Source organism: Schistocerca cancellata, chromosome 10 (assembly GCF_023864275.1).
Source record: "Schistocerca cancellata isolate TAMUIC-IGC-003103 chromosome 10, iqSchCanc2.1, whole genome shotgun sequence".
In the NCBI taxonomy this organism is placed as follows: Eukaryota; Metazoa; Arthropoda; class Insecta; order Orthoptera; family Acrididae; genus Schistocerca; species Schistocerca cancellata.
In genome coordinates this window covers 174,725,087-174,748,757 of record NC_064635.1, presented here as the reverse complement: position 1 = coordinate 174,748,757, position 23,671 = coordinate 174,725,087, and the positions used below count along the sequence as shown (strand labels likewise).

The following is a 23,671-nucleotide window of genomic DNA, read 5'->3' as shown; positions in this document are numbered from 1 at the left end:
TCATCCGCGAAAAGCCGCATGAAACTTCCGACACTATCTACTAGGTCATTTGTATATATTGTGAAAAGTCACACCAAGTCCTGCATGACCGCTGAAGGAATATCGATGCTGTGGATGACATCCTGAATGGCTGTTTTCAGCTCAGCAGTGGTTTTGGTGTTATTGCTGTAAACCTTCTCCTTAATATAGCCCCTCCCCTCCCCAAAAAAAGGAGATCATGTGTTCAGATCCAGAGAATGCGACGGCCGCTCGAGGCTCTGTAAGTGGCCTCTGCGTACTGCAGAGTCAGAATGGCGTCCCCAGAGTGCTCCTCCAGGATATCAAACACTCTCCTACTTCGATGGGGTCGAGCTCCGTCTTACGTGATGTCAGGGTGACTTTGGATAATGGGGATGGTATTACGAGGGTGAATCAAATGATAACCTTAAATATTTTTTTCAAATATTATTTATTGTGCAGAAGTGGTACAAAGCTGTATCACTTTTCAACATAATCTCCCCCACTCTCAATGCAAGTCCTCCAGCGCTTACAAAGTGCATAAATTCCTTTAGAAAAAAATTCTTTTGGTAGTCCGCGTAACCATTCATGCACCGCGTGGCGTACCTCTTCATCAGATCGGAACTTCTTTCCTCCCACTGCGTCTTTGAGTGGTCCAAACATACGGAAATCACTTGGTGCAAGGTCTGGTTAGTATGGTGGATGAGGAAGACACTCGTTTCCGGTTGGCGCAAGGGAACCCATGTTTCGCCCCCAGTAACGATTCTTGCAAGGAAGCCATCACCTTCTCGTTCAAAGCGCCGAAGAAGTTCTTCACAAGCATCAACGCTTCGTTCTATCATTTCAGGAGTCAGTTGCAGTGGCACCCATCTTGCAAACCCTTTGTGAAACTGGAGCATATCATGCACAATGTGGTGTGATGACCCATGATGCTGCAATGTCATTCAGTGTCACTCGGCTGTTTTCCTTCACTATGGCTTCAACTGCTGCAATGTTCTGTGGAGTCACAACTCGCTGTGCCTGACCTGGACGAGGAGCGTCTTCCACTGAAGTCACACCATATGGGAACTTCCTACTTCATTCGTAGACATGCTGCTGTGACAAAACATGCATCGCCGTACTGAACTTTCATTCGTCGATGAATTTCAATAGGTTTCACATCTTCACTACGCAAAAAACGAATAACATACCGCTGTTCTTCCCTGGTGCAAGTCTCAAGTGGGGCGGCCATCTTTATACTGATACGGCGACGGTATGTGTGCATCTGCACTATGCTGCCACCTACAGGCCATTCTGAACGCTGTTTGTATCACGCTTACCAACTTACAGGATGTGTTGTTGTTGTTGTGGTCTTCAGTCCTGAGACTGGTTTGATGCAGCTCTCCATGCTATTCTATCCTGTGCAAGATTCTTCATCTCCCAGTACCTACTGCAACCAACATCCTTCTGAATCTGCTTAGTGTATTCATCTCTTGGTCTCCCCCTACGATTTTTACCCTCCACGCTGCCCTCCAATACTGAATTGGTGATCCCTTGATGCCTCAGAACATGTCCTACCAACCGATCCCTTCTTCTGGTCAAGTTGTGCCACAAACTTCTCTTCTTCCCAATCCTATTCAATACTTCCTCATTAGTTATGTGGTCTACCCATCTAATCTTCAGCATTCTTCTGTAGCACCACATTTCGAAAGCTTCTATTCTCTTCTTGTCCAAACTATTTACCGTCCATGTTTCACTTCCATACATGGCTACACTCCATACGAATACTTTCAGAAACGACTTCCTGACACTTAAATCTATACTCGATGTTAGCCAATTTCTCTTCTTCAGAAACGCTTTCCTTGCCATTGAGAGTCTACATTTTATATCCTCTCTACTTCGACCATCATCAGTTATTTTGCTCCCCAAATAGCAATACTCCTTTACTACTTTAAGTGTCTCATTTCCTAATCTAATACCCTCAGCATCACCCGACTTAATTCGACTACATTCCATTATCCTCATTTTGCTTTTGTTGATGTTCATCTTATATCCTCCCTTCAAGACACCATCCATTCCGTTCAACTGCTCTTCCAAGTCCTTTGCTGTCTCTGATAGAATTACAATGTCATCGGCGAACCTCAAAGTTTTTATTTCTTCTCCATGGATTTTAATACCTACTCCGAATTTTTCTTTTGTTTTCTTTACTGCTTGCTCAATATACAGATTGAATAACATCGGGGAGAGGCTACAACCCTGTCTTACTCCTTTCCCAACCACTCCTTCCCTTTCATGCCCCTCGACTCTTATAACTGCCATCTGGTTTCTGTACAAACTGTAAATAGCCTTTCGCTCCCTGTATTTTACCCCTGCCACCTTCAGAATTTGAAAGAGAGTATTCCAGTTAACATTGTCAAAAGCTTTCTCTAAGTCTACAAATGCTAGAAACGTAGGTTTGCCTTTTCTTAATCTTTCTTCTAAGATAAGTCGAAAGGTCAGTATTGCCTCACGTGTTCCAACATTTCTACGGAATCCAAACTGATCATCCCCAAGGTCAGGTTCTACTAGTTTTTCCATTCGTCTGTAAAGAATTCGTGTTAGTATTTTGCAGCTGTGGCTTATTAAACTGATTGTTCGGTAATTTTCACATCTGTCAACACCTGCTTTCTTTGGGATTGGAATTATTATATTCTTCTTGAAGTCTGAGGGTATTTCGCCTGTTTCATTCATCTTGCTCACCAGATGGTAGAGTTTTGTCAGGACTGGCTCTCCCAAGGCCGTCAGTAGTTCCAATGGAATGTTGTCTACTCCGGGGGCCTTGTTTCGACTCAGGTCTTTCAGTGCTCTGTCACTCTTCACGCAGTATCGTATCTCCCATTTCATCTTCATCTACATCCTCTTCCATTTCCATAATATTGTCCTCAAGTACATCACCCTTGTATAGACCCTCTATATACTCCTTCCACCTTTCTGCTTTCCCTTCTTTGCTTATAACTGGGCTTCCATCTGAGCTCTTGATATTCATACGTGTGGTTCTCTTTTCTCCAAAGGTCTCTTTAATTTTCCTGTATGCAGTATTTATCTTACCCCTAGTGAGATAAGCTCTACATCCTTACATTTGTCCTCTAGCCATGCCTGCTTAGCCATTTTGCACTTCCTTTCGATCTCATTTTTGAGACGTTTGTATTCCTTTTTGCCTGCTTCATTTACTGCATTTTTATATTTTCTCCTTTCATCAGTTAAATTCAATATTTCTTCTTTTACCCAAGGATCTCTACTAGCCCTCGTCTTTTTACCTACTTGATCCTCTGCTGCCTTCACTACTTCATCCCTCAAAGCTACCCATTCTTCTTCTACTGTATTTCTTTGCGCCGTTCCTGTCAATTGTTCCCTTATGCTCTCCCTGAAACTCTGTACAACCTCTGGTTCTTTCAGTTTATCCAGGTCCCATCTCCTTAAATTCCCACTTTTTTGCAGTTTCTTCAGTTTTAATATACAGGTCATAACCAGTAGATTGTGGTCAGAGTCCACATCTCCCCCTGGAAATGTCTTACAATTTAAAACCTGGTTCCTAAATCTCTGTCTTACCATTATATAATCTATCTGATACCTTTTAGTATCTCCAGGGTTCTTCCTCGTATACAACCTTCTATCATGATTCTTAAACCACGTGTTAGCTATGATTAAGTTGTGCTCTGTGCAAAATTCTACCAGGCGGCTTCCTCTTCCATTTCTTAGCCCCAATCCATATTCACGTACTATGTTTCCTTCTCTTCCTTTTCCTACACTCGAATTCCAGTCACCCATCACTATGAAATTTTCGTCTCCCTTCACTATCTGAATAATTTATTTTATTTCATCATACATTTCTTCAATTTCTTGTTTGGGGACACTGCACCCCAAACAGTCAACCGTTTCTCGATCGCGAAATTCGGATTCTCCATCCCCCAAATGCGCCAGTTTTGCTTATTGACGAACCCATCCAAATAAAAGTGCGTTTCGTCGCTAAACCAAACCATACATGTGCATACTAATTCCCATAATTCCCATCATGCTCCGTGACCAACCGTGCAGTTTGAACGTCCTAAGTTATGACGTCTAGAAGCAAGCACGGAAGTGAAAAGGTTGAAGAGTGGAATTAACATTCACGGTGAAGGAATATCAATGATAAGATTCGCTAATGACATTGCTATCCTGGTGAAAGTGAAGTATTACAGTATCTGTTGAATGGGATCAATAGTCTAATGAGTGCAGAATGTGTTTTGTTAATAAATCGGAGACAGACGAAAGTAATGGTAAGTAACAGAAACAAGAACAGTGAGTGACTTAACATCAGGGTTGGTGAACACGAAGTTAAGAAATACTGCTACCTAGACAGCAATATAATCCATGACGGACGGAGCAAGCAGGACATCAGAAGCAGACTAGCGCTGGCAAAAAGGGCATTCATGGGCAAGAGAAGTCTACTAGTATCAACCATAGTTTTTAATTTGCGGAGGAATTTTCTGAGAATGTACGTTTGGAGCGCAGCATTGTAGGTTAGTGAAACATGGACTGTGGGAAAACAGGAATAGAAGAGAATCGAAATATTTGAGATATGGAGCTACAGAAGAATGCTGAAAATTACGTGGACTGATAAGGTAAGGAATTAGGAGGTTCTCAGGATATTCGGCGAGGAATGGAATATATGTAAAACACTCACAAGAAGGGACAGGATGGTAGGTCATCTGTTAAGACATCACGGAATAACTTCCATGGAACTAGATGGGGTTGTAGAGGGTAAAATTGTAGAGGTAAACAGAGATTGGAGTTCAGCCAGCAAATAATTGAGGACGTAGGTTGCAAGTGCTACTCTGAGATTAGCTCAGGAGAACAATTCCTGGCAGACCGCATGAAACCAGTCAGAAGAATGATGACTAAAAGGAAGTGCATCTTAGGTATAAGTATTCACGATCCTTGGACTACGTAATTATCACTGGAAAGAAATAATTATAATCAAAATGTTTTTTACTGATCTTTCTCTCTTAGTTCTTATCTAAGGTCGGGTTTATTATGTGATGACTGAAATACATTTATTCGCCATTTTCTCCATTTATTAACACCGGATAAAATGTTCACAACACAAGTTCTGCAGTTAAGTAAGATATTTACAGAAGAGTGACATAGTACATTTACAGTTCGAATACTAAACACTGATTATCTGAATTGGCACGTAATGTCCCTAGTTATAATTTCGAATTTCCTGCGATAATCTTCTCGAAACAGAAACTTTTTAATTGATATAATTTTATAATTTACACATTAATTTTGATGAAGGTCTACATTTCTAGAAACCTGAAAATTAGGGTTATTCAAATGTTATTCATTTTCACAAAAGAATATTCTAGCAAGCAAAACTTCTTGTCATCAATCGTATTTACGAGGTGCATTCAAGTTCTAAGGCCTCCGATTTTTTTTCTAATTAACTACTCACCCGAAATCGATGAAACTGGCGTTGCTTCTCGACGTAATCGCCCTGCAGACGTACACATTTTTCACAACGCTGACGCCATGATTCCATGGCAGCGGCGAAGGCTGCTTTAGGAATCTGTTTTGACCACTGGAAAATCGCTGAGGCAATAGCAGCACGGCTGGTGAATGTGCTGCCACGGAGAGTGTCTTTCATTGTTGGAAAAAGCCAAAAGTCACTAGGAGCCAGGTCAGGTGAGCAGGGAGCATGAGGAATCATTTCAAAGTTGTTATCACGAAGAAACTGTTGCGTAACGTAAGCTCGATGTGCGGGTGCGTTGTCTTGGTGAAACAGCACACGTGCACACGGACGTTTTTGTTGCAGGGCAGGAAGTAATTTGTTCTTCAAAACATTTTCGTAGGATGCACCTGTTACCGTAGTGCCCTTTGGAACGCAATGGGTAAGGATTACGTCCTCGCTGTCCCAGAACATGGACACCATCATTTTTTCAGCACTGGCGGTTACCCGAAATTTGTTTGGTGGCGGTGAATCTGTGTGCTTCCATTGAGCTGAGTGGCGCTTTGTTTCTGGATTTAAATGGCATCCAATTCTCATCCATTGTCACAACCGACAAAAAGAAAGTCCCATTCATTCTGTCGTTGGGCGTCAACATTGCTTGGCAACATGCCACACAGGCAGCCATGTGGTCGTCCGTCAGCATTTGTGGCATTACATGTTCAATATGCAGTAGAAAAGAAACACAAGCTGTTATTTGGATCATTAGTTCACCCTTCTGTTACTTTAAGTTGAAATGAATGATGTGATGGCGAACCTTTATTGCTATATGTTACACATAAATGTACTACTTGATTGCAGCTCAAGACAAATGCTTCTGCTAGCAACACATACTGAATGACTTATACCGGGGATAACAGATATAAGTACAGATAATCTTATATGTAGTAATTTGATATGTACACACATTGGTGTGCTGGTTGTTTTTTGTCTGTGTCAAAGAGTCTTCCTACAAACATAATTTACTACCTGATGTTTTCCGTACAGTCATAACTGAACCACTAAGTGGACTGGACCTCACAGTGTAGGCCAACCATTTTGCGTTCACATGTCACAGTTCAACACTTGATCTGCTGCCCAGCGGAAATTAAGCAATAATGGTTTGCTCTTGTCAAAATGTACTTGCAGTTACTAACCAACTTAAAAACTTACAACTCCTAATATCTCTAATTATTTGCATATAAGTACTGATGTAATGGTGTTCAGTACACCATCCTCAGTAACCAATAGAAATGTCTGCAGTTATATCTGTTCACCCTCTACGTGATCACATGTGTCACATAATATAGATGTAAGCCAGTCTCAAAAGCTTTTATAAACATTGGTACCTACTAGTAATCTAATAGAAATTTACCTGTCTCCCCCCTCCCCAAATAAGAAGCCTGGACAGCCAAGTGTGATTAAGCCCCCTCTTCCTGGAGTCATGTTGGCCTCAGCTCAAATCTGCCCAGGAGACTGATGATTGGGGCCAGTGTGGTGGCTTTCAGGTGGTTTTCCACTTCCTTCGAGGTATTTACTGGGCTGATTCCCAAGTCTCACTTCGGGTACACGGTTTACAAACACTTTGAAACACATTATCATATTTCACCACGCGATGTGCACTACATGGAGACAGAAGGACTATACGAATCCTTTCCGGAGAGAGCTGGCAGTAGCTTTAAAATGCCTTTGGGAGCGGCCAATACAGGGTTACAGGATTATAGACGTTGTAGAGGGTGAAACTTCCTGGCAGATTAAAACTGAGCGCCAGACTGAGACTTGAACTCGTGACCTTTCCCTTTCGTGGCCAAGTTCTCTTGGTAGCTGAAGTTTTGGTAAGGAACCCATGTCCGCTTCATTGCACGTGCACAGTGGAGGTAATGAGCTCTGAATTGTGTGCTGTAGGAGTGCATTGTTTTGAGTACCTGTATTTAGGTTCTGATGATGGAGGACATCATCTTCAAAGCTGAGAGAGCAATGTGTCTGTGAAGCATCACAGACGATGCTCCTAGTTTCGGACATACCAGTTTCTCGTAGCTGTTCCGCACTCCACAAGAAGTGTATGGAGTTGTGGGAGGACGAATGGCTGGCGGTGACGGCCAATAAATGGCGGCTGGCGAAGTCAACAACTCGGAGATGACGTTCCTCCTGCCGCTTGCTCAGGCGGGAGGAAGTGACCCTCACACGTCTTTGGATTGGGCACTGTCCTCTCACACATAGCTTTGTATTACGGCGGGAGGATGCCCCGTTTTGTGATACTTGTGTTGTGCACATCTCTGTCCGGCACACTTTAACAGACTGCATTTTATACCGTGGTGCAAGGGCAGAAGCACGAGTTGATGGGGATCTGCCCTGTGTTTTAGCTAATGATGAGACGTGTGTGTCTAGGGTTTTAAAGTTCTGTGTTGTTCCATGAAAACACGGGAGAACTGCCGGATGTCAGTAACGTCTTGTCACTATATTTCAGCACAGAGTCTTCTGGACATCTTTATTTGAGTGCCACTGTAGTAGTACTGGCGAGTACGCTTTTTTGTTTTTTGTTTTTTTTTCTTTATTGTATTTCAATTCCCCATCGGGGCAGGCTGGCAGCAGCATATGCGCTGCTCTTCAGCCGAAAGACATAGAACAAACAACAGAAGACATTTAAAAAGAACAAAGGAGAGAATATGGTGAACATAGATATAAAAAAGGAGGAACACCATGGAAGGCAATAGACAAAAAACGGGGTGACCGTAAAATGGAGATAAAAAACTGTTAAAATTGTTTAAAAGTAGCACACACAAAAAGCCACACACTGCAACAATTAAAAGAACACAAGGCACAGTATGATCGGAGCACGAAATGTATCGACGGATGGCGTAGCACATAACAAACACTGACGGCGCACCTCAAGGCAGTACAAAATTAAAATCACACCTCTTGACGCACAGGAGAAACAGCACTAAACACAACACTGATGTGGCACACTGACGATGATCAAAACGGAGGATCTGCCAGGCGCAAGGAGATGAGGGAGCCTGGAAGAAGAGACGGAGGGAGGGGAAGAGAGGGAGGAGATGAGTGGGGGGCGCGCTGAAGAGGGCCAGGTAGGGAGGGATGTGGGAAGGAAAGAGGCAAGTATGGGGTGCAGGGTCTCAGGGGTTGGGTGGGGGGGAAGGAGGAAAATCTGCTCTGGGAGAAGGAGGGAAGAGGAAAAAAGGGAGCCCTGGGGAGGGGGGGGGGACAAGGCCAGGTTATAGTTGGAAGGAAGGGTAGATGTCACGGCGAAGTTCGTCATCCGGGAGGGGGAGGCGTTGGAAATTGCCCTGATAAAGGAGATGGAGGGTGTTGAGGTGGAGAGAGGGAGGGATACAGCGATAGAGGCGCGGCAACAGGCGTGGGGTGGGGAGGAAGGAGGAAACCAGAGGGTGGGGGGGATCAAGCCTGCAGACAATATAAAGGATGCGTAGATGTTGAAGGAACAGGAGGAGGTGGGGGAAGAGGATCAGTTCATACAGGAGCCGTGTGGGGGAAGGAAGGCAGATACGGAAGGCAAGGCGGAGCGCATGGCATTCAAGGATTTGGAGGGCGTTGTAAAAGCTGGTGGGGGCGGAGATCCAGGCAACGCTAGCATAACAGAGGATAGGACAGATGAGGGATTTGTAGGTGTGGAGGATGGTAGAAGGATGCAATCCCCATGTCCGGCCGGACAGGAGTTTCAGAAGGCGGAGGTGGGAATGGGCTTTCTGCTGGATGGTCTGGAGATGAGGGGTCCAGGTGAGGTGTCGGTCGAGGGTGAGGCCAAGGTATTTCAGGGTGAGGGTGAGCTGGATAGGACGACCATAAAGGGTGAGGTAGAAATCATGGAGGCGAAAGGAGCGAGTGGTGCGGCCTATGATGATTGCCTGGGCTTTGGAGGGGTTGAGACAGAGGAACCACTGGTTACACCAAGTAGTGAACTGGTTAAGGTGGGTTTGGAGGGTACGTTGAGACCGTTGAAGGGTAGGATAGAGAGCCAGGAAGGCGGTGTCATCAGCATACTGGAGAAGGTGGACAGGTGGGGGTGGCTTGGGCATATCAGCTGTGTACAAGAGATAAAGGAGAGGGGAGAGGACAGAACCCTGGAGGACGCCAGCTGTGGGATAAAAGATACGGGAGTTGGTGTTGTGGAGGGTGACATAGGAAGGACGGTGCGAGAGGAAGGAAGCCACCAGACGGACAAAATTGATAGCCAGGGCGTAGGTTTGGAGTTTAAAGAGGAGACCGGGATACCATACACGGTCATAGGCATTTTGGAGGTCAAGGGAAACAAAAAATGGCGGAGCGACGGGAGTTGAGCTGGAGGGATAGAAGGTGAACAAGGTTGAGGAGTTGGTCTTCAGGAGAGAAGGAGGGTCGGAAGTCACAACGAGTACGCACTGAGCTCCGCTATTTAAAGCCATATTCAGGTGACATTGCGCATGCGCTGCTCAGCGTGCGCGTTCATAACAACTCGGTGCGCTGCACCTCGCGCCCTTCACGGTGAAAGCTTGGCGTATCGATATCAGGTCGATTTTCATCTTTATGCAGATAACTACGTCGAAGTTTCTCTGTAACAGGATTCCAAGCAGAGTTCAGCTGATAACCGCTATCTCGATTGATTAGAGTCTCGTTGTCAGACAATCTTATTTCCACAGATTCATTGATAATCGAGCTCCAAAAGTTTGATGTATGGGCCAAAATTTTTGTGTGGTTGTAATTCACGGAGTGGTCTGTGGAAATACTATGTTCGGCGATTGTGGACTTGGTGGATTGGAGAAGGCGAGTATGCCGTTGGTGTTCCACAATGCGTTCCTGCACAGTTCGTGTTGTTTGCCCTATATACGATTTGCCGCATTCACGCGGGATTTTGTAAACACCTGGTTTACGCAGGCCCAGGTCGTCTTTAACGGATCCCACCAGTGATAAAATTTTGGAAGGAGGGCGAAAGATGACTCTCACGTGATACTTTCTCAATATTCTGCCTATCTGTGAAGAAATATTCCCAATAAATGATAGATAAGCAGTCAACCTGAAGGCCTCTTCCTCTTCCTTGTTCCGTCGTTTGTAGGTCTGCATCACTCTGTTCACCTGCCTAGGTGAAAAGCCATTCTTCAGAAATACGTTTTGCAGTTCCGCTTGAAGACTGACGGCGTCAGGGATGGTATGGGCACGGTGGACCAAGGTTTTGAGAACGCCCATTGTTTGTGCTCAATGGTGGCAACTAGTAGCTTGTAGATACAGGTCTGTATGAGTGGGCTTTCTGTACACCGAGTGACCAAGTGTGCCATCACTCTTCCGTCGCACCAAGACGTATAAAAATGGCAGACAACCATCTTTCTCTATCTCCATGGTAAACTTTATGTTTTCATGTACGGAGTTCATGTGACATAAAAATTCTTGGAGACGGTCCAGACCATGAGGCCACACTATAAAAGTGTCGTCAACGTATCGCCAAAATACTGTCGGCTTAAAAATGGCAGAGTCGAGTGCTCTCTCCTCAAAATCTTCCATAAAAAGATTGGCCACCACGGGAGACAAAGGACTCCCCTGGCGACACCGTCAGATTGTTCGTAAAATTCATTGTTAAATATAAAATATGTAGAGGAAAGAGTGTGCTCAAACAACGCTGTGTTGTGTCTTTACTCTGGCCTAAACTTTTATGCTGGAGGTTTTAGTGTATTGCAGAGTGGCTGGCTCCTCCCTTTTTTCCCTGCAGTCAGCCAGCCACTTCCACCTGCGATATTGTTTTAGCTCCCTCTACCACTTTCTTCCTGTGTTGTCCATGTTTTCCTGCTGACGGCATGCTTCGTCCCACGTTTCGGTGTGGGTAGGCACATATTTTTCCAGCATTGTCACCTGTGTTTTACGTTCTGTTTTCTCTTACTGTTCTGAGTCTTTTCTTGACACCCGTCTCAATCTGTTTCTGAGTGGGCGCTGAATACCTTGCCGTCGTGTGCTCATACAAGGTGCATTAAAGTTCTAAGACCTCCGATTTTTTTTCTCCGGACTGGAAAGAGATAGAAACATGCGCATTGTTTTAAAATGAGGCCGCGTTCGTTGTCTATACGTCCCAGAGATGGCAGCACCATATGGCAGATGGAATTTTACCGCCAGCGGCGAGAATGAGAACTGTTTTAAATACTTAAAATGGCGACGTTTTCCTTACTTAAACAGCGTGCAATCATTCGTTTCCTGAATTTGCGTGGTGTGAAACCAATTCAAATTCATCGACAGTTGAAGGAGACATGTGGTGATGGAGTTATAGATGTGTCGAAATTGCGTTCGTGGGTGCGACAGTTTAATGAAGGCAGAACATCGTGTGACAACAAACCAAAACAACCTCGGGCTCGCACAAGCCGGTCTGATGACATGATCGAGAAAGTTGAGAGAATTGTTTTTGGGGGTCGCCGAATGACTGTTGAACAGATCGCCTCCAGAGTTGGCATTTCTGTGGGTTCTGTGCACACAATACTACATGACGACCTGAAAATGCGAAAAGTGTTATCCAGGTGGGTGCCACGAATGCTGACGGACGACCACACGGCTGCCCGTGTGGCATGTTGCCAAGCATTGTTGACGCCCAACGACAGCATGAATGGGACTTTCTTTTCATCGGTTGTGACAATGGATGAGACGTGGATGCCATTTTTCAATCCAGAAACAAAGCGCCAGTCAGCTTAATGGAAGCACACAGATTCACCACCACCAAAAAATTTCGAGTAACCGCCAGTGCTGAAAAAATGATGGTGTCCATGTTCTGGGACAGCGAGGGCGTAATCCTTACCCATTGCGTTCTGAAGGGCACTACGGTAACAGGTGCATCCTACGAAAATGTTTTGAAGAACAAATTCCTTCCTGCACTGCAACAAAAACGTCCGGGAAGGGCTGCACGTGTGCTGTTTCAGCAAGACAACGCACCCGCACATCGAGCTAACGTTCCGCAACAGTTTCTTCGTGATAACAACTTTGAAGTGATTCCTCATGCTCCCTACTCACCTGACCTGGCTCCTAGTGACTTTTGGCTTTTTCCAACAATGAAAGACACTCTCCATGGCCGCACATTCACCAGCCGTGCTGCTATTGCCTCAGCGATTTTCCAGTGGTCAAAACAGATTCCTAAAGCAGCCTTCGCCGCTGCCATGGAATCATGGCGTCAGCGTTGTGAAAAATGTGTACGTCTGCAGGGCGATTACGTCGAGAAGCAACGCCAGTTTCATCGATTTCGGGTGAGTAGTTAATTAGAAAAAAAATCGGAGGCCTTAGAACTTGAATGCACCTCGTACAACCCTCTACATCTCCATCATCACATTGTTGCGGTCAGACGAAGGTGTTACGTATTGAGTTCCAGAGACTGATGGCGACGTCCTCTTTGAAGCTTATGCCCTTGCCGTGAAATGGGGGATTTGAACACGATCCGATGTTCAAACTGATTGTATATCCAAATAGTACATTTCGGGACATGGGTTCCTTATCAAAACTTCATCTACAAAATCCCCTCTACAACATCCAGATGCCTGTAATAAGAATTTTGAATCACTCTATACACAAGCACAGATAGTTGTCTCTATGACTAAAGATGAACCGTACCAGTCCCGACCTGCAGTTGACTGGAGAAAGGACGCAAGACTGGATAGATGGACCTACCCACAGATGTGTTTCAGATTGAGTCCTAGGGTATGAATCTAGAAGTACACCACTGGCCATTAAAACTGCTACACCAAGAAGAAATACAGATGATAAACGGATATTCATTGGACAAATATATTATACTAGAACTGACATGTGATTACATTTTCACACAATTTGGGTGCATAGATCTTGAGAAAACAGTACCCATAACAACCACCTCTGTCCGTAATAACGGCCTTGATATGCCTGGGCATTGAGTCAAACAGAGCTTGGATAGCGTGTACAGGTACATATGCCAATGCAGGTTCAACACGATACCACAGTTCATCAAGAGTTGTGAGTGGCGTACTGTGACGAGCCAGTTGCTCGGCCACCATTGACCAGACGTTTTCAGTTGGTGAGAGATCTGGAGAATGTGCTGGCCAAGGCAGCACTCGAACATTTTCTGTATCCAGAAAGGCCCGTACAGGACCTGTAACATGCGGTCGTGCATTATCCTGCTGAAAAGGGTTTTGCAGGGATCGAATGAAGGGTAGAGCCACGGGTCGTAACACATCTGAAATGTAGCGTCCACTGTTCAAAGTACCGTCAATGCGAACAAGAGGCGACCGAGACGTGTAACCAACGGCACGCCATACCATCACCCCGGGTGATACGCCAGTATGGCGATGATGAATACACGCTTCCAGTGTGCGTTCACTGCGATGTCGCCAAATACGGATGCGACCATCATGATGCTGTAAACAGAATCTGGATTCATCCGAAAAAATGACATTTTCCCATTCGTTCACCCAGGTTCGGCGTCGCTCCTGTCTGTGATGCAGCGTCAAGGGTAGCCGCACCCATGGTCTCCGAGCTGATAGTCCGTGCAGCTGCAAACGTCGTCGAATTGTTCGTGCAGACGGTTGTTGTCTTGCAAACGTCGCCATCTGTTGCCTCAGTGATCGAGACGTGGCTGCACGATCCGTTACAGCCATGCAGATAAGATGCCTGTCATCTCGACTGCTAGTGATACGTGGCCGTTGGGATGCAGCACGGCGTTCTGTATTACCCTCCTGAACCCTCCAATTCGATATTAGCAGAACAGTCATTGGATCCCGACCAACGCGAGCAGCAATGTCGCGATACGATAAACGGCATTCGCGATAGGCTACAATCCGACCTTTATCAAAGTCGGAAACGTGATGGTACGCATTTCTCCTCCTTACATGAGGCATCATGACAACAACGTTTCACCAGGCAACGCCGGTCAACTGCTGTTTGTGTATGAGAAATCGGTCGGAAACTTTCCTCATGTCAGCACGTTGTAGGTGTCGCCACCGGCGCCAATCTTGTGTGAATGCTCTGTACCACAGCATCTTCTTCCTGTCGGTTAAATTTCGCGTCTGTAGCACGTCATCTCCGTGGTGTAGCAAATTTTAATGGCCAGTACTGTAGTTTGGCTGGACAGGCCTACAGAACCGTGGGTGCAGTGGGAACCCTCTGTCGGACAGGTGTCTGCGTCCGTGGCGTACGTGTCGGTGCTGGTGCCGCGCACCTTCCCCATGGTGCAGCTGGTGATGCAGGCCATGTTCGTGGTGTGCTTCTACCAGCTGTTCTCGCTGCTCGTCTGCCACTTCGACAGCAAGGAGCAGGAGCTGTCTTCACAGCTGGTGGCCACCACCCTGCGGCCAGTCACTGGACCCTGCTGCTGCTGCTCCTGCTGCGGCCGCTGTCTCAAGCCCATGCCCGTCACCAGGTACGTGTGTCCTCAAAAGCTGTGCTGTCCGTCAAGCCCCCAGGTATATTCAGACACACACACACACAGATCGGGACATACGAGTGGAGTTCATTTGGTATCGTTCAATTCTTTTATCTTGTCGGTTCGTGCATGCCCGCTTAGACGCGGGAGATTGCTGCGTTGCCAGTTGTACGTGCCAGGAGAAGTGGCACCATAGCATAGTTCGCAAACTTACGTTTAGGGGTCAGCGCGCAGTTTATGAAGTAAAGCTACCACAGCCGCATTAACCCTTTCGCTGCTACAGAGACGTGCTCCCCACATTCCGCGCTGTGCGCGATTTTATCATCACTGCACTGCTCGCCTCTGCAGAGTCATGGTGTTTCGACTGCTTTGACACACTTTATCATTTCACAAAAACTATTTGGCCCAAAAATTTGATTTTTACACGTCTTTTTGACTGATAGCTTCCCCCCCCCCCTCCCCATAAATGACTTAATTTTGTTTCGATGCAGTTATTGTGCAGCATTAGATGTAGTAAACCATTGCACGAAATTTTGACGATCTTGCAGAGGTAAAAGTCCATAGCATATACATTCTGTATGATCGATTTTAGCTGCCACTGGCAATTTCAAAAAATTACATTCAAGCGAATAAAATTCATGAAGTAAGATACATCGATTTCTTTTTAAATAAAGAAAATATTAAGCACCGAACAAGGTTTGAACTCAGAACCTCTTTTATTTATTTATTTATTTATTTATTTTTAGTTCGTTGCATCTGATCGGGGCGGACGTCGCAAGACGCCCATTTCATTTCGTCGTTGATTCATTAACTCAGTTTTTTCATTACGGAGGGCAGCTAACCCTCTGACCACCGAACACGCTGAGCTACCGTGCCGGCAACCTTCGGCTCAGCAGCCGTGCACTTTAACCATTACACTAACGCAGCTTATCATTCAATACAGATCCCAAAGGACTTTAAAATATCACGCAAAATACCGACAAACACTCTTGGTATGACTATGAATTACTCACGTTTCGACGATGTACAATAGGAAATAAACAATTACCGCTGTTCTTTATTGCGAAAAAGCGGTTAGTGAGAATGATACAAACACCTTTTCTTGCTATCGCCTGAATTAGGAGGCTTATTAGTTGTTTGGTTTAATTAATTAATAGAATATGAAGCAATTGGTAGAAAGAATGCTTTTTTCAAACTTTCCATAAAAGAAAAGTCTGCTGTCAAGCCATTGCTTTTGTTCAATTACTTTATTTATGACTGAACGTTTGTAAAACTGAAGACACTCGTCCGTGCTCTGCACTGCAGTCGAGCTCTGGCAACGTCGTTCTCTGTTCATTGGCTGACTGTGTTTTGTGACGTCAGATGCGCAGAACGAACCTAAACTCGGCCGCCGTCGTAAATGACGCGCAGTTTAGTGCACCACATCTTCTTTTCTGAAAGCAGGTTGGTTTTATCCAGGATTTCAATGTAGCATAGTAATTCTCGCTCTTTTAGCCACAAAACTCCACTTTCCAACAAAATCTCCATTCAGTGCGACGCCCTTACGGTACCTTACTGGGAAGGACTGTGTGCCCACGTGGTACAGCTCTACTGGTCGACGTTGGAGCCAGTGTCTTGCTGCATCAAAACCTCCCTGTCATCCACATTCTGCTTCCTGCGGTGTGCATCTTTCATTAGGCCAAATAGGCCCATGGATGGAAGTCGAAAGGAGCAAGAGCTGGGCTGTATGGCGGATGATGAAGAACAGTCTGATGAAGTTTTATGAGCTCCTCTCAGGTGTGCAGACTTGTAAGAGCTCTTGCGTTATCACGGAAAAAGTATAAATCTTTTATATTTTTGTGGCGACAAACTCGCTGAAGTTGTTCCATCAATTTCCTGACGATTGGAATTACTTTGCAGAGTTGATCATTGCATCATGGGGGAGGACTTAAACAGAATAATCACTTCAGAGTCCCAGAAGACGGTAAAAAAATGGTTCAAATAGCTCTGAGCACTATGGGACTTCACAGCTGTGGTCATCAGTCCCGTAGAACTTAGAACTACTTAAACCTAACTAACCTAACGACATCACACACATCCATGCCCGAGGCAGGATTCGAACCTACAACCATAGCAGTCACGCGGTTCCAGACTGAAGCGCCTAGAACCGCACGACCACACCGGCCGGCGAAGACGGTCATCGTGATTCTACCGGCTGAGAGTGCAGCTTTGAACATTTTATTTGGAGGATAGATAGCGTGGGGCCATCCCATGGATTGCAGTTTTGTTTCCAGTTCAGAGCCGTGAACCCATTTTCATCTCCTGTAGGGACGTACTGTGGGGCGGCGAGGTTTACTATCGGTAATATTTAATTTGCTGTATAAATGCTTGCAATTACAAAATGTTTGAATGTTGTTAATGCTGTCTTTCGCCGTTCTCAACACTGGCTCTCTATTTACTTTTTAGCACCCAGAAAGTGATTTAACAAAACGTGGAGCCTGACATGAGAGTTCCTAGTGCCCACTTTATCTGAGAATACCATTATAGCTGCAGCTTATAGCTCTGAGGAATTAGGAGATTGTTCGGGATTTCTAATCAAAAACGATTTTCCAAAATAGTTGAGTATATTCTGAAATTCACTGATAACAAACACAAGTATCCCTACAACCTACCTAACAGAGCAGTTCAGAGTCTAATGCGCTGATGCAACTATAAATGTCCGAATTAAATGTTAAAAGAATGCTCGCCAAAATTTGATGAGAATATTTCATCAAACGCCACGCTAAATAATTGGTAGAATGTCTGTCCCGCGACGGCACGTGAAAATACGACAATAAGCAAACTGAAGCTAGATAATGCAAATCATCCCAGAATTAATCCTTCACTTGAAATGCTTTCACGGTTCCGCGTATCTCTAGTAACTTAATACGGCACCCGAGGCTGTTTGTAGCAGTGCTTCCGAGTGAAGCGGCTCCCGACACAGCTGACGTGCTATTCAGCGTCTGGAGAGAACTGGGGCCTTCCTTCCTCGCGCAGCTCTCTTATATATATATAGCCGCGGTGCGGACGGCTAAGAGAACGCCTGTTCAAATCGGCTCTCCTGACTAGCCGCTGGGCTAGTAACGCACCACTTCAAGTTACATAATAATTTATAGCTTCTTTTGCTGATGGCCGATGAAGCTCTTAATTTAAACGTGCATTTAGCACGCAGGTAGGTATTGATAATAAAATTTTGACGTGGCTAAGTTAAATATTTTGGGCGAGAGAATTAATTAAATTACGCTGCACCCAGCAGATGAGCTCTGAACTGGCCCTTTTGAGATCCGCTATCGCTATAATTTTATAGGTATTAAAAGAAACTTTTCACATCTTCATAGTCATAGCGGACCTCCAACCTATTTAAATCTAAACATCCTAGCCTTATTTATTAGCCTACTTAATCTATCTTGCTTCCTTCAGTTTTGAGACGAAAACCAGAAAATCATGAATTTCCACTAAAGTCTTAATCTGTGAAATCCAAAGTACTGTTTTTATTAAATCATTATGAAAGATGAATCTAAATATAAATTTTGAAGTCTCTAGCTCTTTTCTGTTGCGCCAATGATTTTTTTCAGAAAAACGTCCAAATTTCAAAAATGGCTGAAGTTATCGAACTGATATTTAACACACATTAATTTAGTATTATTCTTCACATGCTAGAAAAGTTTTAAGTCATTTGCTTGATTTTTAAGGTATTGCGCAACATTTATGACGTCAGAGCTAGTTACAGCAGACTGGCTGGCACACAATGGAAACTGATGTGAATTTACTACGGCGTGAGTAGGCTGCTTCCCTACATCACCCTCTACTTAAATTTTTTTGTTTATGAATGTTAATGAATGAAAAAAAAATTTAATTACAAAAAGGGAAGCAAGAGTACAGTTTAACTCCCTATAAAAAAAATCAAAATTGAAATATAAACATGTAGAAACATTAAAGAAAACTGATTACCTACATTAATTATTTAAGTTGTGGGCATGTTCACTGCCTTTTGAACAATGTCATTACTCAAAATTTTAAGCAAAGTCAATGAAATATTTTGGCATACATATTGCCTTAGACAAATAAACACATACAATTTGAAAATTATGAAAATCTTAGATCCATTAAATACATTAAATACATTTTTACATACACAAATTCAAAGAAAATAACATGATACATAAACAGATGATTATCTCTTAGCAGTCTTTTCTAAACCTGAAAGAAAAGTTCACAAATAATTTTTACACACGTGGTTGTAGCCGCTTTGGCTGGCGTCCTACACTTCCATTCACAAGGGTAGAGGAGGGGAAGTTGCTATGGTGTGCGTCCTTCACGTTCTCTCTAAATTACATGGGGGAAAGGGGAGGGGTCACTGTGAGTTGTGTCCAAGTCACTCCACACTTTCACGCAGCTACCAGGCTGCCATTATCTGGTTTGTCCTGTAGAACAAACAAAAAGAGTGCCTCAGACTCTGTTCACTTAATATCTAAGGGTGGGTCACAATGAAATGGGTATATATACATTTTATCCTTCAATATTTTGCTGGAACAAAGTTAACAGAACTTTTTCAATATTACTCTCGCGGTTACTTAATTGTCATAAAATCGGTAAACAAATGGCTCAAAACGCCGTTAGTCACGTACTAGAGAAAATCTATGCTCAAGGCATACAATCATGAATCCTATTTAATTTCAATTTATTATTTCTGGGCCGGAACACTGAACCAATGCTCGGTACATTCCTGACAAATCTGTATATTAAGCACTTAACTGACTCATCTTTGATTACCTTATTCTTAGAGATAGTATGAGTATGATTAGTGGTTGTTTTCTCAGCTTCTTTGTACATGTGAGTAACTTTTGGTAATAGTACAGTTCTGAGTGTTCAAAACACACTACGTTTAGTTGACTACAAAATCCACTTATTGGTCCTCTGCTGTTGTGTTAGTTCCACATCTGCAATTAGGGTCTTACTTACTTTGAAGTGTATTTATGCTGAGCTAAAATTAATGTTTCACGTCTGCTATTATATTACTTATTTATTTTGCTAGTGTATGTACTTATTTAACACTCACTCTATTAATATTTAAAGCATAGGATAGCACATTTATTTCATATTCATAGTGTATTGCAGCTGATTAGTTTGCTCACGTGGCAATCCATTTTCACTCGATCGGACGCTGAAACCTCAGGTAGTCTCTCTCGACCTACCACTAAAGTGCATCAAGTAATTATGGACGAGCGTAATGCTAAATTCCTTAAACCTATAGGTCACCATGAGCTGCTCTGTCTCATCTAACATAAGGGTACCTATGGTCGCATTCACGCCTCCAACTCATAACCTCAATACGTGTAGGTGTATCCTGTCACACACTACACTAAAATAATGGCCAGCTCCAACCTTATAAATACTTCAGGGACGTGTCCTTCACGTCTCAACCACAAACACTGCCTAATTCTATTACACTGCCTTTCCTTGCTACACTAGGTGAGTTTAATCTTACAACTTATCTGCATATTTTTCCTAACACTAAGCAATCTCTTTTACTATTTCTTAGTTAGCTCTAATGCATACACTAGGTTTCACTACCACTTCAGATCCTGCTTGTATATGAATTCATATATCTTTTTAAATTACTGTTGGTGGACCATTTCCAATAAAACAACACTTTGTACTTACCATATTACCAGGGTACTATACACACTTGTTACTCAAATACATTTGTATCTTAATTACGTCATACTTCTCTATTGTTTGTCACTATTAGGTTTGTCACATTAGGTATTTTTCTTCACTAATCGGTAGATAGAATGGTTACATAACTCATGGCTTGATAGCCATGACAGAAAAATTTCATGTCTGGAAAGAAGAGGTCGAAATTTTTTTTTTTTTTTTTTTTTTTTTTTTTGTGGATAGGAAAGATGAAGAATGAGTGAGACCTGAAAGGGAAAGAAGATCTCACACAGCTGGGACTGCACAGCTGCCACACTGTGTAGAGGTTACAGAACAACCTCCTCCCTACAGCATTCATTGGCTGAATGCTGACTTGATAGTCATAACGGAAGATTTTAGTATTTGGAAAGAAAAGGTCGAAAATTTTGAGGACAGGAAAGAGGAAGAATGAGTGAGACCTGAAAGGGAAAGAAGATCTCACACAGCTGGGACTGCACAGCTGCCACACTGTGTAGAGGTTACAGAACAACCTCCTCCCTACAGCATTCATTCATAACCTTTGACTATGCCAGGTCGATCTGAAAATACCTTATGATGCCTTTTTAGAACCTGTCTCAGTTCTTCCTTTTGATTGTCTGAAATCTTATCGATTTCCTGCAATTTAGGTTCTATTTTGTCTAAAATAATTGATTCTTCTTCTTCTGTGTTCAGCTTACTGTTACTAAGATTAACACCTTCGTCCCAATATCTCCTATTTTTCAGAACTCGTATAGGCAGCTCCCAAGTTTCATCATCAGTTACTACATGTTTATCACTAAAAGGTACTATAATTACTCCGGTTATTGGTAAGACCACTTTTAACTGGCTTCTTTCAAAGTCAACAACACTCTGATATTTTGACAAGAAATCTATGCCAATTAAAACCTCAATACTGAGATTGTTTACAATTAAACATGGATGATCAACTAAATTACCATTAATGTTAAAGGGCAGCAAAGCTTCTTGCTTTACCGTTTTTGATACCTTGCCAGTAGCACCAATTATTCTTAGTCCTGATACCCTCATTACTGTAAGCTTGTCTTTACCAGGTAATGCATCAAAGAAGGACTGAGATATTGCACTCACCTCACTTCCACTGTCTAAGAGACAACGTACATTGATACCCAACATATTCACTATTATTATAGGGTGGCTTATTCTAGGTTGTAAAGGTGGTTTCTCAAATTCATCTAGTAGTTCCTTTTGGATTTGTCTCCAACTAAAGTGATTGACATCTGTCTTCATTACATTTAGGTCACAGTGTGTAGGGGTTTCCTGAATTACATTTTCAGCTGCCTTTTCCAGTCGGTCTATTAATTTTAAATCGAAACACCGCACGACTTCATTACATTTAGTTTGCTGAACATAACCCAAATTACTGCAGTCTGAGCGATTCTGCGTCTCCAGACCGGGCATAACACTAGTTACAGCTAAACCACTTTCACCATTATCGTCGGTTTCCTTCTCAAGTGACAACTGGTCACAGCTACTGGGTTCATCGACCCTCAACAGCCTACCCTCTACATTCTCACTTATCTCCTGTCCTAAATTTATTAGTACATTATTAACATCCTGCACAGGCACTTTAGATAAGAGCACATCATCTTCATCGTAAATATAAGCATGAATTTCTTCTGCTTCTTCACCTGTCAATTCAGTATTTTGTAGCTCCTCCCTATTGTTACACTGCTGCGCCTTCTCTTTCTCTTCCCACTTAGAAAGCGTTTCTAACACGGTATCTATCAAATACTGTGAGTGATCTAATATTTCTGTTGTATCCTTAGATGTTACCGACTCTTCATCCACATGTTCAGTTTGAGTATTCTGATCTGTCTTATCAATTCCCTTAACTACTGGCTTAGGAAAAGTAACCGCCTGGTGAGCGCCAGTGTCCTCATAGACGGGAACTAGTTTTCCTGCCTCGGGCTACTGCTGTTTCCTTTAGTTTCATTATAGTTGACTGGCACAGCATTACTTTCCGTACTGTTGTTTACATGCATATTTCTGTTTGGAACAAAATTATTATCCCTTGGACGCCATTGTTGGTTCTGATAATTATTTCCCCAATTCCTACCTCTCTTAGGATGGCGAATACCTACTGTTCTGATGTTTACATTGCCATTTTGCTCATTCCTAAAATTACTATTATTGTTATTGGCATTTATGTTATTACGTGCTTGCTCCTCATTGGCAGCAACACGTTCTACACGTTCCAGATACTCAATGAAACGATCCAGATTGTCTCTAGGGGCAGATATAATTCTAGTTTGCCAATACCATGGCAGTTTGGCTTCAAGACCTAGTATAATCATTTCTGGTTTTAGCTTTTCCGCCAAATGTGACAAACGTGAAATCCATGACCTAGCAAACTCTTTAATTGATTCCTTGCCTGCATTGAAGCGTTTTCCACTCCAAAATTCTCTCAACACTTCATTTTGCTTATTGCTAGACCAATATTCATTAATGAAAGCTGTTTTAAACTCCGCTAATGTTTTACACTTCAACATAACATCAGCTGACCAACGCATGGCGTCACCTGCTAAATGGCTTTTAATAAATGAGATTTTCTCTCGTTCAGACCAAGTTGGTGGAATCACATCTTCAAAATCGTTCCAGAAATCTAGGGGTGGATATTTTTATCTGGATCAAACCGCAAGAACTGCCGACACCCGATAAAAGCGGCGTTTGCAGCTACAACTTGTTGTATACTACCATTACCAGAAGTTACTGAAGCTACTTTACTCTCAATGTTAGCAATGTTAGTACTGATATTTTCTACTTTCATTTCAACATTATCTACTCTTTGTACAATATGAGTAGTATCAGTTTTAATTGCATCTACGTCTGCTTGACATATGTTTACTTTAATATTAACATCTTTAAATCTATCTGAGCACAGTTCAGATTCCGCCTCGATCTTTTCTGTTAACTTGTGCTCCAGCTTCGCATCTTCCCTTTGGAAGTCTTTGCGAACCTCAGCAACTTCGGATTTAACTGTTTTATACATTTCAGAAAACTGTTGAGCAACCTTTTTCTTAATATCCTCATGGTTGTAGTCAATTTTATAATTCAAACTGTCTAGATCCTCTTTCAACTTATTGCAACCA

At 43.2% G+C, this 23,671-nt stretch overlaps 1 protein-coding gene across 1 annotated transcript in view; it reads left to right on the top strand.

The window, feature by feature from the left end:
- The first annotated feature begins 14,529 nt into the window (after positions 1–14,529).
- The window catches only part of LOC126106227 (organic solute transporter subunit alpha-like), a 55,647-nt gene continuing 46,505 nt past the window's right edge, over positions 14,530–23,671 (top strand). The window contains exon 1 of the mRNA XM_049912455.1: positions 14,530–14,846. Coding sequence (XP_049768412.1) covers positions 14,530–14,846 — 317 coding nt within the window. The remainder of the gene's footprint in view (positions 14,847–23,671) is intronic.